An 18,766-nucleotide genomic window follows, 5' to 3' on the forward strand; every position below is an offset into this window, starting at 1 on the left:
AGAGGATGCAAAGTGATTGGTGAAGGTTTTCCGTCCCAGTTCAGTGCGATTCTTCTAACGTGCGTAGCACGGGAGATGCGTCACAAACATTGTTTCATTTGAGTGAGATCGAGAGGGGGCTAAGAAAAGTGCTCCACATCTGTGCACCCTGAGTCCGGTGCTTCCTTCTTTGACAGGTCTTCCCTTCTGGAAGGTCCCCATGAAGGTTCCTCGTCAAAAAAAAGAGCATGCGGAGATAGTGAACCGAACGCATTATTTAGGGCCAATCGACAAATGGAGTACGATTTGGTGATCTAAGATAGCGTGACTTAGTGGCATTTGAGGCACAGTTGAGGTAATCCGCATTCGAGCGTAACGCTCTCCATCCCACGTGGTGTTGTAGTTAGTGTCAATCGCTGTACGCCGGTGGTAGTGTCAAAAGGGTCAGTAATACACACCATAAACGACAGCCTCGCCGGTGCCGAACGTGTCTCCGAACGCTTCTATGATCAATTATGCATCCAGTGGGATTGTGACGAACGATAAGGTGCTAAGCTGGAGAGCACGAGCTGTGGAATACTATCAACGACTGGCGATCCGTTCGTGTTCGCTACTGTCCACAAACTTTCATCGATTGCTATACCTTCCTAATCGAGCACAAGTAGATCGTATCGAGCGTCATCAAGCGACATTGGAGTGGCAACAATATAAGCGGCCAAAAAATGAGACATCCATTCTTTGGATCTGAATTAGTTGACGCTTGCTGATCTGTCATGTCTAGCCATCCACAGCGGAAATCACGACACTCCGCCACCTCCTACGAAGCAAACATTCATTAGCATTCTCGTGCGAATGTTACTGCTTTCCTTTACTTCTTCCAAGTGAAGGGAGTCCCGTACCGTTACCATGACAATGCCGGATACTTACCAAACGTGCGTCCGGTCTGCGAAAGGGGGATGTGTTTGTTTAATTTCAAAACAAACAATATCGGTTTTTTTTTTGGCAATCGCGCAGAAAACTGTGACTGGGTTGACATTGGTGTGCATACGATTGTGTCCCATGGTCCATGAAATTTAGTTGGTGACGAAATGTCCGATTTGTTTGACCTGAGTGCGCGGTACACGGCAAAGGGGAAATATTTGCACAACTTACGCGAGTTGTGAGTTGGTGTTTGTGTCAGCAATGGGAATAGTTCGGGGCAGTCGTTGGTCAAAATTATGGAATTATGGTAATTAAACGTATGCGCGCTTGGTTGAACACTTTAAGTTCTGGCTAATTCTACCCTGACTAATCGTGGAGACAGTTGGATGAGTTGGTCCGAGTCGGGTCTGTAGATTTGAAACATTGGAGAAGATTATTCATTCTCAGTAGATAGCTCGCACGTATATTTAACATTACTGGCGACGTTGTGTAGTCCGTGTAAAATTGTAATTTTAAACAGGATCGTTGAATTATCGCCACAAACAATGGTGGGTTTTGCTCGTTAGGGTGAGTTAACTATTGCAAATATTGTGAAACAAAAAAGTGCGCCTGAATCCTTTCTTCAAAAAGCCTTCGGAAATAATGCACATAATTCTTATCGAGTGGCCACCAGAAACAAAAATGTTAGCATCTGCTTTAGGGTTTTCGTGACGTGTTGGCCTCGAAGTTTTTGAGTTTTGCTCTAAAAACTTCAGTCCATCGATTTTCCAGGAGTGAGTCGTTCATCCATTTACTTTATCACATCTTAACTTTACGTATTAGAATGACAAAAGGTATGCGCCTCACGTTTTTTTTTAGTTAAAACATTCTAGACTATTCCATATTGGTTTTTACTTTTCGGTGCCTCTGAACAAAACACAAACCTTTTTTTATGCATGCATTTTTTTAAGCATCAATTAGAACATTTCTACCAGTGTGCCGCTAACGGAAATTGCGGCAAAATCGGCTGGGCGGTTTAACGGCTGTTAACGTTTGTTTATGTCAAATCCCATACATTTTGGCAAAATCGCACAGCGTTGCGTAGGAACAAGGCCCGCCCTCTTGCGCTATAGGTTGAGATCTCGGCTTAAGCCGCGAATTCTTTTACTCTGCGCGCGCACACGGAGCTGTATACGAACTGAATTTAACTCAGCACGAAGAGTTTTTATGACTCTTGATACTACTCTCTCCTGATTTTGCTCACTCACTCTCTGTGCCGACTAGGGACTCAGACTCTTGAGTTAGTAAATATATTTTTCATTCACTTCTTCCTCGCGAAAAGGTAAAACATTCTGATTGTCTAGTGCAAAACTGGCTACACTTCCTAATTTATTTTACTTTTAATGGTATTTGAATTAAAAAGGAATTCTACTTAAAAAAAACATATTTTTTTTTCTTCTTCTATAACATTCTGACCGTATAGATTTTATACAAAAAAAATATTATTTAAAAAATTAAATCGTCTAGAATTTTTCAACCCAAATGCGTCAGGCGTAGCCAAAACTTAACTATCAGTTCGTACCAGAAAATGATGGTAACAGTCTATTACACAAGAACGTTAAATCCGATCGATGGCTCAATCAACGGTAAGAGGTCCTTTAACAGTCGCCATGACGTCACAGCACCGGTATTAGTCATCCGGTTGTTAATCAAACAGAGCTCAAACATCCCACGCCAGCGCTGGATTTCCCTTCCGTTTGAGGGTGGTTCGATTTTTGCCAGCAATGCTTGAACGTTGGTGTTGAATGAGTGTCGGCAATTACTCCAACCTATAGAGCAAAACTCGGTCCCACTGTTCCCCCCCACTGCATGGGGTGGATTTTACAAGCCAGACGGTGGAAGGATTTGCCCAGTGCTAGACTTTAAGAAAGGCAACGCGTAAGAGGGAACGTGACAGAGACCCCACCGTAGCGTAGCCCCCGAGGTACGTTGAAGAGGGTTCTCGTAATAGCGCACGGAATTATTGATGCATTGTGCCACGTCGTTAGTGGACCTTGAATAGATTTTCCGGGCAGCACGGGCACGGAAAGCGATAGTAAAAGGAAGTTCACAGCGTCTACCAGTCATACTTTCCGTTTACCGGGTATGGGCCAGCCAAACACGGTCGTTGGCTTTTATTGTTTGCCGTCCTCCTTCCGCTTCCGGACCTTGTGGTGTTGTGCCGGATGGAGTCTGACGGTGTTGTGCAGTTGCAACGTGGCATGGCAGGACGAACCACGCTGCACCAGGCTTGAGGTGCAGCCTGGAGGAGTCCAAAAGTTGGTTGCAAAAGGATTATTATAAAGCCGTGAAACATTCAGAGCGGATAGTTTGCCAAAGTGGGATGAATTATTGATGGCTTAAAATTTAAAGCAGGAAGCTTCACCCGGACGTTCGGTAGTCGCCCAAGCAATATTCAATTGATTTCAATTCCGAAGCGATATGGGAAGACTGTTTATTAGGGTTGAAAGTGGTAGTAAAAGTATCAACACTTCAGCGGCTATAAATTAATAAATTGATCGAAAATAGTCACAACACTTAAATACCAGTAAAAATCCTTAATAAATTCAATAATAAGCTGTAGGAGATACGAGCTCAACGTACTGTGCAGTATACATGCACTTTCGCACGAAGAAAATTGAGCGAACAAGTTAGAGCATTGTGAAAACAAGATCACCTAAGGCCAGTCGTATAGAAATAGATTCAGCTCAATCGCTGCTCACGGAAGCAGCGTTGAAAACGGCGCTCAAGGGCTGAGAACTGGCTAAAGAATAGGGGTTGTTGTTTGAATGCACGGCTTCAATTACTCTCGGCCGTGCCGGTCCGGGACGATCGTGACTATTACTGCGCCCCGGTCGCGTCCAAATCGGACTAGAGATGCGCCTGATTGCATCTCATTCATGCTCGGACAACTGCAACTCTCCCAGTGCTCCAGCGAATGCCGTCCATTGTGCAATGGATGGAATTTAATCGCGTCATCAGCCCGACAACGTGAGGACCGGTAGTAATTATCAAAATTCCCACCGATCGATGGTGTGTGTGTCTGTTTCTTTTCTGCCAAATGTGCGAATTAATGCGTCAGTTCGTAAGGTTATCCCGCACGCTGTTCGGAACGTAGTAAACTTCTTAATGAGGGTTACCCTTGTGACAGCAAAAAAAACCGGCTTTATCGTAAAAAGACCCTAGCAAAAAATAGCAATCGTCTAACTCCAATGTTTCCTGGCTTCGTAGCGTCTCCGCTACATACGATGCGGCCTTGACGCCAAGAAGGTAAACGATCACACTTGGGGATTGTCCAGATTCTTGAGATTTGGCCAAGATTCGCACAAGCGACGTTCACCGGGGACAGTGATGGGTTGGCCTTGGGACGTCATGCATTGATGCTCGCGAACGTACAGCAAAAAAAATCCCAACATGACATCAGTCTGCTTGTCTATTGGCTGCACCAGCGATAGGAGGATGCCTCAGGCATTAATCGCTTCGAAACGTAACGCCGAAGCAAGAAGACCACAAAAAACGCAACCTGAGCTCAACCATCTCCAGGAAACACTAATCAGTGAAAAGATGAAGCGAGCACGGAAACATTCAATAAAGCCTTTGAGATGGTTACTTTAGTTTCTGTTGGCTGATTGGAACTAGTTCAAACAGATGCGCTTTTAGTGATAATTTTGATTTCAAGAGTGTCATTTTAATTAGCTGGTAAAGAATTTTTTTTTTTAAGCTGGGCGGAAATAAGACATACTTATGTTCTGCTTTTACGAGATCACTTGGGTGTGATGAGTACCCATACCTTATTTCAGTGGTCGGCAAAGTAGGGCGCACGAGCCGCATGCAGATGTTTGATACTTTTATTGTGGCTCTTCTTCGAAAATGAGCTATCTTGTAATTGCTGAAATGTTACCACAAATGTGTCGAATTGATTATAATATTCGGCACCAAGTGTAATTGAAGCATACGTTGGTGCAGATTAATTATAATATTCTGATAAATTCAAGACATTGTTGAAAATTCTTTGAGAACTTGGGATTTTTTTACATCTGATGTATTTCGTTTTTTCGGTTCTTTGAGACTTTTGTCATACTATTATGCGTCCCAAAATGATTGCCTATATGGAACGAAGATGAAGCATCGGTATTGAAGGGGATGAAGCATTTTGTTTTAAGAAAATAATAAAGTCCTAAATCGGGGCGGCTCGGTATGTTGGTAGCGGCGCTGATCTTAACACGACAGAACCGGTCCAAAATCTTAAATTGATGGTGTTCCTGTTCATGAACACGACTTAGTAATCAGAAAATCCTGATTGACTTCATAAAAAGTGGTTAAAATTACGTTCTGATGAATGCTTCAGATTAAGAGTAGACAGTTGGACCGCATAATTGTTTTGAAAATGGTCGGCTGTTTTAACATATGTAGCCATCGACTTATAAGAAAACCTTTTGAAGATGAATCTGGCTCTTCTCCACCATCCCACCACCCCTGCAGCTTATTTTCCGTCGCGATAACGCTTCCGTTTTCGTTCACATCTTGAAACTCATCGCATGTGTATTTTCATGATATTTCCCGCTTTGCTCCAAGAAGTTTGCCGACCACTGACACTGGTTCTATTCAGGATGCCCAACGACAGCCGTCTCACGATCGTGAGTGCATCACAGGCGATAGATTAATCCCGGCAGTACGTTCTGTTGCTTCCTTCCAGCAATGAGCATACACTATGAAACAAACGGTGTTACAAACACTGCTCGATCCCGCCTCAACGGTGGCGGTGTACAGTAAGAAGCAACGGCCGCAACATGCCACCTGCACCAACAACCGACGCGACGCGGCCCGTGGCTTCCTGCCCAAGGACAAGTGCCGTGCGCCGGGCCGGGTGCCAGTGTTCGCGGTCGGGCTGCTGTTCTGCGTCACCGTGTACCTGTACTTTACCACCACCATCTGGCCCGATGCGACCCAGATGATCGTGACCATACCGGCGGATGATGCCGACCTACCCGGACCGAAAGGTAAGCCCAAGCACAATCTGAAACACTGGTCTGGTGGTGCGCGTACGGACGCACGAGTCCATGCATGAGTGCGTTATCATATTTTGCTGCATGATTCCGACTGTGAGTACGTGTGAATGTTTGTTTATTAGTCCCTCGTGCATGTGTGGAACATTTTGCAATTTCAAATAAAATTCGTAACATACAATTGTTATCACTCTGAACGTCTGTTGTATTTGCATAATAGAAGTGGTTTTTCATGTATTTGAATGTTTGAAGTTTATTTATTAGCTAAAATAGTAATGCACTTCTCACCGTGTTTCGGGTTTGTTCTAGAATATTAGGTGCCTCTGTGATTGGGAATTAATTATTTAAGGTCTAGAAAAAAAAAAAACATTTAAAAAACCATCTTTGAATCTTCACTAAAGTTGTGACACAAAATTAAAAATCGCTTTTTATTTTTATTTTCACCACGAAATAAGTAAATAGCTTTCATATTCCATTTCGATAAATCAATCAAGGCTTGTTTACTCTCTTAGTGATAGCAGAACACACATCGCTTGATTCGAAAATATTGCTTCACATCTCTTATAGTGCTAGTGTTTTTCTTCTCCTCACTTGAATTAATGAGAACCAAAATGCCAATATGATGCACCCTAGAGCACCGAACCAAATAGTGTCACCGAGCAGCAGCATAATGCAGCCGAATTCGATTGGTTTTTTAATATCTCTTTCTTATCTCCCGTTTATTCCTATCTTCTGTTTTACGTTCGGTTCTTTCATCCCGTATCACATCCGTGGCGCAATGTAATTCGTCCCTTTGTTTTTTTTGGTAATACAAACACTTTCCCCATCCCGGGAGGGCCACCAAACCTGCCCGGCCGTTGTCTGTCTGTATGATTTCGTTACGTGCAAAATGAAACAAAAAAAAACCCGACCAAATCTACTACACACGCCTTGCAATTAACAAACACCGCCCCGCGTAAATTGTACCCTCGTGAATTTTATTTTATTCTAATGCACGCGATACTTACACGTTCCTTGTTTTGATGTATAAAATTACAATAACCACTAAAAAAAAAACAACACCTTTCCGTGGACGTGTGTGTCACGTTTGTTTTATTTTTATTTAATTGGTTTGCAATTAAACATTTTATAATTGATTGGGTTGGAAACCACAATAACAAACCTGCTAAATCCCAAATACACCTTGTAACAATGTTGAATTAAAAAAAAAAAACAACAAGACCAAATTGCAACAAAATGCACCAACAACCAGGCTTATGCTTCACAAGCGAGAGCAGATGAACTGCAACTCACTTCCAATCGAATTATTCCGCTCGTTCCCCAAACCAATGCCTCCACCGCCGCCGCCCTCGCCCCTGCAATCAACAACCACCTCACGAATGGCACCCTTGCCAACGTGCCGTCGCCGATGGTGGTCGAAAACGGTTGCAATCCGGCTGCAATTGATCACCATTCGACGGTGGCGGATGGTGAACCCTCGCTCACTAACAACAACACCACCATCACCACGACCGAACCGCCCGATCCATCCGCCCCAGTGCCGAAGGGGTTCATCGTGTGGGGCCCGGGCTGCCAGATAATGGACCTGAACCCGGTGGCGAAGGACGTGATGCGGCTGTTCAGCAAGGAGCGGTTTGTGCCGTGCAGTCCGAAGCAACCGCTCACCACGATCGAGCAGCACTTCGACAACGACACGGTACTGGTGCGGTTCCATCGCGACCGGTTGGATGCGTTCATGCCGCACTATATGCGGTACGTTCGGTGCTGCTATCAGAGCATCGAGCGATCGGGGGCAAAGGATAAGGCTGACAAAAACTTCTGGTACGTACGGGTGTATGTGCACTGAGCTGCGCCGCATTAAGTGAGCATTTGTTATTGCCATTTGCATAGGGTTGGAGAGTGTATTGCTTTCAACGAGTCGTTCCTGTTGCCTCCTTCGGTACGAAACGGAATTCTAATACGATGCAAAGCTGGTGTGTCCGAGTCGAGCAAATCGAAAAAGGCGATCTACACGAACGTGCATGCGCTGGTGCGTCCGCAGCCGAATGTCCGGGAGCGCATAGACAAGTTCAATGGACGAGCGGAAAAGCGACCCCTGAGCGTGCTCATGATTGGCATCGACAGTATATCGCGGCTGAATCTCATCCGCGCGATGCCTCATACGGCGCAGCATCTCTACGATACGGGTTGGTTCGAACTGAAAGGATACAATAAGGTAGGTAGACAGCTGGTAAATGCGCTTTGCTGAGCTACATCGGTATCTTTACGTAAAACAGATTGACGACAACACTTATCCGAACCTGATGGCCATCCTGACCGGGTACAACAACTCACTCGCCTACTCGGTGTGCAATCCGAAGAAGGTGGGCCAGCTCGAAGAGTGTCCGTTCATGTGGAAGTACTTCGCCGACAATGGGTACGCGACCGCCTACGCGGAGGATGAGGCCAGCATCAACACCTTCAACTACCACAAGTATGGGTTTGTGGCGCAACCAACCGACCACTACTTCCGACCGGTAGCGCTAGCGGCGGAAAAGAATCTCTCCAAGAAGATGAAAAACTCGCTCACCTTCTGTCTCGGGTATCAGAACTACGCCGATTACATCTACCAGTACGCGCTGGACTTTGCGTCACAGTACCGGAACGATCCGTACTTCGGGCTGTTCTGGACGAACACGTTCAGCCACAACGACATCAGCGATCCGTCCTCTATGGACCGGCGCATGAAGTACTACATCGAGCAGCTGGATGAGCGAGGAATTCTCAACAACAGTATGGTGGTGTTTTTTAGCGACCATGGGCTGCGCTTCGGACCCGTCCGTATGCTGCTCACGGGTTGGTTGGAGGAGCGTTTGCCGTTTAACTTCATCTGGCTGCCCGACTGGTTCCGCGACGAGCATCCGGAGATTGTGCAGGCGCTAAAGATTAACCGCAACCGGTTGACGAACCCATACGATCTGCACGCCACGCTCAAGCATGTGCTGGAGCTGTCGGGACGCATCGAAAACCTGCCCGGTCCGCTTAGCTGTCCCAACTGCCAGAGCATCTTCATGGAGGCGCCGTGGAATCGATCGTGCGAGGAGACAGCGATCGAATCGCACTGGTGCACCTGTGCCAATTTTCAACCCATCGACAAGCGGTCACCGATGGTGCAGCGGGCGATCGCGTACGTGATCGATTACGTGAACCGTGATCTGGAGGACCACCGGAACAGCACGACGTCCAACTATGCTTGCGCCAAGCTGACACTTGGATCGATCACGCTCGCAAAAATGGCGCACGAACCGAAGGGAAAGCTACCGTACAAGGACTATTTGCTCATCTTCGAGGGTAAACCGGGCGGTGGGAAGTTTGAGTCGACGGTACGACACTACGCGGAACGGGATGCGTTCGAGATTACCGGTTCGATTAGCCGGTTGAATGAGTATGCTAGTCAAAGCGAGTGCATGCATATAGACTACCTGCGGAAGTATTGCTACTGCCAGCGTACTAAACTTTTCTAGACGACTAGCGTGATAGCGGATCGAGCCAGTGCATCGAACGATTTAGACGTATGTTTGTAGTTAAACGATTAGTCATTTTTATTGCGGCCTAAACTAGCGAATGCCCCGCTGGGAGCGTTCTCGTTTCAAAGCTTATAAAGCTATTCTCCTATACCATTCCAACATTGAATATCGACCTTCCCTTGGCTTTGATTTCACCTCTAAAATCAAATTCCTGTTGTTAAACCTATTACCACATCCAGCGCTACCACTTTCAAGAGCGTAGAAAGGACTCGCATAGTTTAATGTACTATCTATCGAACCTAGCACCAAACCACTTACAAAACGAATCAAACGATGTTCCTTTTTGTTAGGACAAACTGTTTGCGTAGTCGCGCGTGTGAGCAAGCTGTTTGGTAGGAAGCAATCTGTGCCAATGCGGGCATGGCGGTATAAGAACTAGTGAAAGTAAGAAATGTAGAATGATCGTGATCTGTAGAACTGTAGAATCTGTGAAAATCGATGATGGAAGAATGAAACAGCACAAGTGAAGCAATGCGAACGAATTGAATTCGAAGCGAAATTGCTAAAGCTCCGTGCAGTGTTAGTAAATGCAGTTGAATCTCTGGATGTTTTTTTGGGGAGGCAATTTACAAGAAAAAAACAAAATCTTCTCAAAGTAGATCTCGATTCAGGGGAGGATAGATATTTTGACACCTATTATTGTTACGATAAAAAGAATGTGAATATTTTTTTTTTACTTATTAAATGATCATGAACTAGGTTGCATGATACAATGCGTTAGCATTAGTTAAGTTGATTTCGCGTGGACCAACATGCATGCTAGTAGCGGACGGCTATAGGGTTGCAACGAATGTCATGTGCAACGAATGGGAAAGGGCGTTTTTATTTGTGGGCATATATCATACAAGCAACCCACAGTGTTGTGAAATAGACCTGAGGATATATCCCGTAGTAAGTAAAGCATAGTTTACATTCATTCTGAAGTGGCGTAACGATAGAGGGGATCCAATAGAGCCCAGTAGTCAATGAAATGAAATGAAACAACAACCCAAGCCTCGATAGCGCACAGAACAAGAAAAAAGGGATTAATGCTAGTGATTACATTTTACGAACAATAGAAACCATAAGATATTGCGTGTCCAATGTGCACCCGTGGGTTAGGTGCGCTGTACATAGTTGATTGCAGGCGTTTGTGCCGGATTTAGTAGTCGAAACCCTCCCCATGGTTAGAAACCCCGATATACAACATTAGACGGAAATCAAACAATTGTGAATGAAAGCAGAACGCAAACCAGATGAATACTATTTTACTTTTGTTATTTACGAATATTGGAATTATTAAACAAATGCAGTGAAAATGGTTAAATAAATGGATTTAGAGGATCATGAATCGTGGTGCCGTGTGTTTGATTTGTGGACATGCTTGAAGCTTAATTCTATTAGCTACTGGAAATATTGTTTTTCCATCTTCATGTGGATGGCACTCAAAGGCTTTGTCCGGTGCCATTCGAATGACGTGTCTAGCCCACCGGAATCTAGCGAGAATACTTTATGAAACGGTAGTGAGGACTTCGACACCTCATGGAGCTCGTGATTGGAGTGATTCCTCCAATGTCCTTCCCCATGTATAGAACCAAAAATCCTCCAAGACAATTGCCTCTCGATCGATGCTTTCCTCAACTTGGGACCGGGTCGATGTCTAAAATGCAATCCCGCACCCCATCGACCGTCGTTACTTATATTTTGAGACCTAAGAATAACCAGAGCGTGACAATCAGTGCCGACTGTCCACTAAAGTTAGGTGAAATTTTGTACGAATTCGAAGAGTGCGATCACCTTATCTGTATACTGTTATGCTGCTTGCGTATAGTAAATTTTATTTCGCATATGTATATGATTAGTGCTAGGAGATATGATAGTACACTACGAAAGCTTAGCCTTCATCCTGTCGATCGTTGTTGGTCGTCCCGAAGTGTGCATTGAAGTACGCATCGAACCTGGATACGGCACTGCACGAGCTGCGTGCACTTCGTCGATCATTACCAAAGCTGCCACCCGCGAACGCACCGTCGTCCAGTTGATCCACCGAGAAGGTACGTGTCGTCAGTAGCATCCCAATAGCAGACGTTGTCCGCATGATGTTACCTTGCGACGGAAACTTTGCTAAGCAGGTGCACACTTTGCCTAAGGAACTTGACCCTGCCGGATCGGTGCAGGAGCCGGGTTGAGTCTGCGGCTGTTGTTGCTGGTGCTGCTGAAAACTCTCGACATCGTTGGGCGATAGCGTACTGTTCGGCATTATTTGCATGTACTCTGCTGATACGATACGCCCATTACAGTTTGAGCAGTACACCGAGCTCGGCTGTCTAGCAGCGGCATTGGGTGATTGGGCTGACTGTTGCCGATCCGCTAGGTGTTGCTCCCGACAGACAGGACAGTATTTACGGATCATATCGTAGCTAGTGGTGGTGGCTGTAGAAGAGGAGATAAGAGCACACGATGTGGAGGCACTCGCAGGTTGATTGATAGGCGGGCTATTCGATTCACACTGACAAGAACTTCGAGCCAACGAAGCGGATGTTGTGAGTTGTGATTGAGTCGTTCGGTTGGAGTTGATCGTTTCCTGACTGCTGCCGGTCGAGCTAGAAACGAATAAAGATGTTGCATGTAAGTTGAGTCATCTTGCACCAAGTAATTCAGGCATCCAGGTACTTACACCCCAAGATCAGTTGATGGTTCGTTACCGTAGCCAAATAAATATGCATCAATCTCCTGCATCTGGTCAATATCTAATGAGTTGAAGGTGTTTCGCACCATAGAAGGCGCGAGCACCGGATGTTGCTGTTGCCGTTCCAGCCTTGGTTCGTCCAAACTGCCACCGAAGGTTTGCCACGGACGCTCCGCACGGTTGGAACCGTTCCAGATAGGAGTTGGAAGTATGGTACGGGTAACTGGTTCCATGTTGCCGCTCGGAAGCACACTATTGCTGGTACTGGTGTTAATACTGTTACTGTTACCGATGCTTCGATCACTGCTCACAACATCACAATTAATTGTAAAGGGCATCGGAGGAATAGTGCCGGATGTTGGCAGGTGACTAGGAATGGTGGGTTCTGCAGTGGTAACACCGCCACTCGGTGATCCACAAATGGCACTGGACAGATAGTTTACCCCGAGCGTGAGCGGAACAATGTCTTCCGGATGGCTGCACGACATACCGCTGCTCGCAACGCTGGCCGCCGGGAGTGTGGCACCATGCATCGCAAAGAACCGGGCGTTGCTTTGGTCGTACGTTGGGGGCGGACTGGACGTGCTATGGCCGACGATGACGCTCTGGCTCGGGCCCGAAGACGGCGCTGGAGTTTCTGTAAACGCCATTCTAAACGTCAAAGCTTACACTACGGAAATCTGAATCGGTTCACCGTTCGGCCAACAAACTCACCCAGTATGCGGGAGCTGATGAAGAAATCGCCGCTCTCCTCCAGGTTGCTCCAGTTCGCCATACGCAGATCGCGATCCTCTTCATCGATGTCCGCATCGGAGTATCGATCGTAAGCATCACTGTCCGCTGGACCACTGTCGCTCATTCCCGCACCCAACCCCAACGAGTAGCCGCTAGTCGACGGAATGCTATCCGATTCCGGGGGCAGCTGCACCTCCAGGATGGGGTTGTTCACTTCCGAAGCATTGCTCTGCCGGCGTGACCGTCGCATACGGCTGCGTCGACCGGAAGCGGACGAGGACGATCGTCGTCGACGCTTCCGCTTCATCTCCTCGTCCATGCCAACTTTAATGATCTCATCATAATCCGGCGGCGCTTCGTACACCGGCGGATCGTCCAGCTCCTCCGCACCGTGCGTATTGTTGCTGTCTACATAAATAACGCTCACTAAAGATGGATTCTTTGCAGTACTGCGGCTGCGCAACGTAGGAACCCGGTAACACTTACCCAGAAGCTCACTGATGGTTTGCAGCTGACTGTGCAGTTCGCGTTGCTGGCGTGCCCGACTTCCGGTGCGGTAGAGCAGCACGATAAGGGCCGATATAAGCATGATCAGCCCAAGGCTGCTCGCGATGAAAATGATGGTCGCTGTCCGAAGATCCGGGTAGCGGTCCATCTTGGGGAAATAGTAGTTCGGGGTATGCGCATACCAGCGCCGATCCATCGGTCCGGTCGACCATTCCTGCACGCAGCTTTCCGGCTCGTCACTATCATCGCCGCAATGGTCGAATCCATCGCAGTGCAACTGTATCGGTATGCACTTACGATTCTGGCACAGATATTCGGTCCCCATGTAGCAATCTGTGTCGACGAGATGAATGTGCGATTGAGCATTGAATGATAACGGGTGCAACGGTCCAACCACTTACCCAAATAACTAAACCCCGAATAGACTATAGCCATTCGGGACAGATGGCCAAACGAGGCTCTCAGATGTACATAGAACCCTGATGTCAGTGGAACAACTAGATCCTTCTTGGTCACTGCACTGTCCGGCTTCGTCACACTGAGCACCGTTCCGTCCGAGGTGGTACCTTGGATGATCGTCACCATCGAATGCGGTCCTAGCTTCTCGAACGTGTCCACCTTCAGCGATAGATGCGTCTTCAGATGAGCGTACGTGTTCGGTGGCTTTAGCAACCACACACAGTCGTACAGCCGGGTCTCGTTGGTACTGGCCAGCATCTTCATCATCGTGATGGCCCCACCAATGTTTTCAATCACTCCACCACAGTTCGTGTTCGGATGGAGTGACACGTCCGATGCGCTGGCCACGTGCAGGAAGGACACCAGCGCACGATACCCCAGCCCAGAGCCACCGTTCGCGTAAAACCGTATGATCATCGATGGTCCGGTGCTTTGAAACACTGGTGGACGGAATATGGTGCCGGAGACGGCACCCAACCGCTGCCCGTTCCAATCATAGACCTCCATTGTGGACGTTTTGGCCAGCTGAAAATCGCTGAAGATGACATTGATCCGGCAAGCCTCGACATTGCAGCTGAGCACATACTCCTTCCCGAAGTCTCGGGGATAGTACGACGGGAAGTACGGTGTGGTAATGACGCGATGATGGAGATAGTTGTTCAGATTGGTAAGATTCTGGGCGGGGCCAGGATTAGCTTGAATAGTTTCACGGTTACCTGCGGATGAGGTTAGATGCGTCCGGTTACACGAGAATTTTCCAATAATTCGAGAATTCACACCCAAAACCCCACTTACGTTCAGCGACATATTCCAGGGTGAATGCATGCGTGTGATTGCTCCAGTACACGAACTTGATCAACACCGAACGGGTTTGCGTTTGGTAGACAACATCGTGGCCACAGTTTCGCCGACCGGTGTGTTCCGTCGAGTCGAACGGTGGCTCAGAAAACTCAAGATAATCGCACCGGCACGGCAGTTCATTATGCACGGAACACTTGGCCGGAAAGTTTGAGTAGCTTCAGGGGCGAAGCGAAAATCGATAAGAATTGCAATTATTATCTAACACCGAACTGATTAGCCGCGCCGCGTTTTGCGCCACTGAGGACAACGGTTGCTGCTGCTGCTTACCTTAATGAGATTTTAAAATTGCACGATGGGCAGGTTACCAGCTCGAGCGTGCAAACGCTTGGGGCAACGGTTTGGTTTGCTAATGCCGTTCGAGGAATCTGCAAGGAATTGAGTACAATTGTAATTGTTGTGCCGTTAACATCAGGACAATGTACTTTAATTTCAACTTCAGTTTCAAAATGCATACTATTTAGCAAAGGCTAGATGCAATTTGAACAAAGCCATCAAGACCTTTAAAGTTGTAGTCTCACAACTGAGAAGTAACGATGCTTCGAAAACCTCCGGCTCCATTGCCGTTTGTGTAAGCTTAATTTACGTACAGCAACATTGCAAACGATACGGCAATAAGCGTCCGGTAACAGTCCTTGTTGCGTCTTACTGGTTCTAAGCCAGATTATAAGTCTTGACCTTTGCATGCTGACTCAGTTCTTTAGGTCGTTTTGTGCGAATAAATGCACTAGTGCATTACAGATGTATGACCCTGAAGACACATGTAACTGGTTCCGTGTTTAATACAAATTCTTGAATATTTAGACCGCCCCCAATCGCCTCGAACAGTTGTGAAACACACTAAACGTCCACCTGTATTTGCATCCACAGTCCGACACATTTTGAAACCATGCATTGAAACATTTGAAAATATCGTTCACTTCCGTTTGATTTTTGGCGCTAACTTTGCACGAATCCTTCGGCGCGTTATTATGGAACTCGTAATCCAATTAGCAACCCAAATGACTCACAGCAATCGATTCCCGAACAACACTGCCGACAACACTTACGTAAGGTACTGACACATTGGTCGCTTGCAGTTGACCACGATCTCCCAGCTCGAAGTACACTCGATGGCCATTGTACACACCGCAGATTTCGTTACTCCGAAACACTTTCGGCAGACATTGCACGGACGGGATCGGGAAGGATACGCTGCACAAAATCACCAGACCAATTCCCAACGGTACCGACGTGGGTGAGCGAGGATTGCGTTTAGCCGAACGGCTACTATAAAGCATACTCGAACTGATAAACCGCCGTATGGGGAGTTCCGTTACGGGCAGGTTTTCGATTCCACCAGAGCACTCTTTTAACGGCTGAAATGATTTGCAGGGTGTGTGATTGCAAACGGTTGTGAAAATGGTTGTGTTGCTTTCAATGCACCGTTTGGCGTAATTTCCCGGTGATGCTAGTTTCGTGTTCGTTTCGTTTGAAAGTCGCGTTGATACTGATTTCCCGCTAGCCTCCTGGGATAACGTCAACGGCTTTCCGGAAGCCGTACAACAGCCGAGCGCAAGGAACAAGAATGGATGGCAACGCTTAAGGGCCGGTGGGTTACACGCAGCGGCAAATGTGCAAGAATAGCGACAAACAACACACAGGTTACGTTGCGTCCAGGAGTGGCGCATCGACTGATTTCTAACTAGTCTTTATCTAGCGTCTTTCCGCAATGGTGCGCAATTGTTACATCCGTTCTAACGGTTATGAACGAAGAGAAGCGGATTTATTTAAGCCTTATATCATGCGGCTTAGGCTGGCGCTCCGACGAAAGGATATAACCAGCCTGGTGGAGAGGATTTAAAAATTGTGCCTAGAAACCGACCGTTAAATGCAAACCGGCGAGTTCCATAAAAGGAAATTCATTCATACGGCATGCGCCTACCTTTGTGGCTTTCTTTCCGTTCAGTTGGGCTGTTAGTTGGTAACTTTACATAAACTTACTTACCTGTAACTTCACTTACATTGCCACTAGTTACGACATACAGGACGAAGTACTCGGCGGATGTGTACGGTATGACTTTGTTGCTTTTATTTTACACTAACGAAAGTCTAGCCATATGCCTAGAATTCCATTTTCATGTCGCTAAGGGCAGCCGCCTTGCCTTTTAACGTTTGCTCGAGCTTGCGAAGAAACTCTTCAAATATGACCGTACCCTTGAACATGCTCGTTTTCTTGTAGTCTTTAATCTTCGAACGATTCTCTTCTCCTTCAACGGTATTTTTTTCATCAAAAGCGTTCACTTCCTTCAAGAGGTCACTGCGTGGAAATAGAAATGGAAGCATTGAACTGGATGTCTTTGTGTAACGAAGGGTTTACTCGGTTATTATACTTACGTTATTGTAGGCACATCCGTTGGGTCGAATTTGGAAGCGATGTTTGGGTTGAAGGGAATGCACACCTTCCCAGTCTTGGGATGTACGCAGAAGGGCGATTTCAACAGATGGTTAAAACCTTTCGTAACATTTATATCGAGCCGTGGATAGGTGAACGCTAAAATTACTTCCTCAACGATGAACTTATACCGTCGATACCTGTTGATATTGCCAGAAATGCGCAGCTGTTCGAAGTACGCAACGAACTCCTTCCAGACGCTCTTCGAATCGCTGGGCCCCGCTTTGAAGCGCTTTTCGAGCTCTGTACGCATGGTCGAATCCTGCACCAGAGCCAGCAGCTTTTTCACGCCCTCTGGTGTGCCGAAAATGTTCTGATCCACCAGACAAATCTCTTCGAACAGTGGTGCCACAACGCGATAGGCACGCTTTACACTGTGATGCATCTCGTCGTGTATGATGACGCGCGATGCCGTTCCTTCGCCGCCGGAAATCAACACACTCAGGTACTGTGCGATAGCCGACCGTCCCGCCGTGTCGAGGTGGCGGGCGGATTTATCCGACACCCAGCAATGGATACCACGACGACCGCTGAAAACCCACAGCAGATGCTCATACCCGAAATCTTCCCGCAGCGCTTCGTCCAGCACGCGACACGCGATGGACATAAACTTCCAGCACAGCTGACAAACGTTCGCCTCATTGCAGCACGTTCGTATGTCGTCATAATCGGTCATATCGATATCGAACACCAGCTCCCTTTGCATGGGCTGCATCGCAATGCCACCGCGATGGTCTTTCGGGCGAATGTTGTACACCGCTCCGATATCGATTTTAAAAGGTGCTCTCAAGCAAATTTCACGCTCCAGTTCTTGCTGCGTTTCGAACGATTGGTAGCGTACGTATACGTCATGCTGCAAAGTGAAGGAAAATTCTCGGTTCGAAAACACGGACGATTCGGCTGCGGTAAAAAACAACACGGAATTAATGAATGAATACACAGCCAGGCGTAACATTATCCCGAGGGAGTGCAGGAAACTTACAGCGTCCGTACGACATCCACCGGTAAAACTGTTTGTGGGGAAACAAACGTTTGTAGTAGAGCGGCAACAAGTCCTGTAGAATGTTCGCATCGAACTTCGATTTGGTTTTCGCTGTAGAATCTTCCAGTTCGGGCATCGTTCGAAATAGTTTATTAAAACAAAACACTCACAAAATCGAACACACCGTTGAACGAATACAATCTGTTGAAATGGAAAAGCGCGCCAAATGCTGGGAAACAACATAAACAATGGTGCAACTTGACAGTTTTTTACAGCGGTTCGCATGGATTCGGTTACAGCGGTACCAATATTTAATTTAGGACCATTGGTTCATTACTTATTTTAAGCTTGTTTGTTCAATAGAACTAAAGGGATGAATGTGCAATAATTGACTCTGATGTTTTCGTTGAAAGGTATGCAAACGGTAATTCTCGTTGTTTTTCTGTATAAATTTCAGTTTATTATTTTCTCGTGTACCGCATCTTCATCGCCAAGGTGCTTAGAGCTAACCAGCTGGAACGTCAAAACGCGCCTCGCCACCTTTATTCTCTACGCATCTTAGCATGCTGTCACAAATTCCTCGAGAAAAGGGAAAAGCAAAAAAGGAAGAGTGTAAATACGATCATTTCCAAA

At 46.7% G+C, this 18,766-nt stretch overlaps 3 protein-coding genes across 3 annotated transcripts; 1 reads left to right on the plus strand and 2 right to left on the minus strand.

Moving 5' to 3' along the window:
• The first annotated feature begins 5,629 nt into the window (after positions 1-5,629).
• LOC128715963 (uncharacterized) lies at positions 5,630-9,427 on the plus strand. The gene is made up of 4 exons (XM_053810887.1): positions 5,630-5,918; positions 7,145-7,745; positions 7,815-8,139; positions 8,201-9,427. The coding sequence occupies exons 1-4, from the start codon at positions 5,630-5,632 to the stop codon at positions 9,425-9,427; spliced, it is 2,442 nt and encodes an 813-aa protein (XP_053666862.1).
• A 1,936-nt stretch (positions 9,428-11,363) lies between these two features.
• LOC128712947 (uncharacterized) lies at positions 11,364-15,997 on the minus strand. The gene is made up of 8 exons (XM_053807812.1): positions 15,767-15,997; positions 14,988-15,085; positions 14,655-14,875; positions 13,802-14,575; positions 13,380-13,733; positions 12,873-13,319; positions 12,147-12,795; positions 11,364-12,072 (listed from the first exon to the last, which is right to left on the minus strand). Exons 1-8 carry the CDS (start codon positions 15,995-15,997, stop codon positions 11,364-11,366), a joined length of 3,483 nt encoding a protein of 1,160 aa, XP_053663787.1.
• Positions 15,998-16,820: 823 nt separating this feature from the next.
• LOC128713400 (DNA primase small subunit) lies at positions 16,821-18,269 on the minus strand. Its single transcript, XM_053808259.1, has 3 exons — positions 18,134-18,269; positions 17,094-18,051; positions 16,821-17,016 (listed from the first exon to the last, which is right to left on the minus strand). The coding sequence occupies exons 1-3, from the start codon at positions 18,267-18,269 to the stop codon at positions 16,821-16,823; spliced, it is 1,290 nt and encodes a 429-aa protein (XP_053664234.1).
• Positions 18,270-18,766: the final 497 nt, after the last annotated feature.

The sequence above is a fragment of the Anopheles marshallii genome, chromosome 3, assembly GCF_943734725.1.
Source record: "Anopheles marshallii chromosome 3, idAnoMarsDA_429_01, whole genome shotgun sequence".
Classification (NCBI taxonomy): Eukaryota; Metazoa; Arthropoda; class Insecta; order Diptera; family Culicidae; genus Anopheles; species Anopheles marshallii.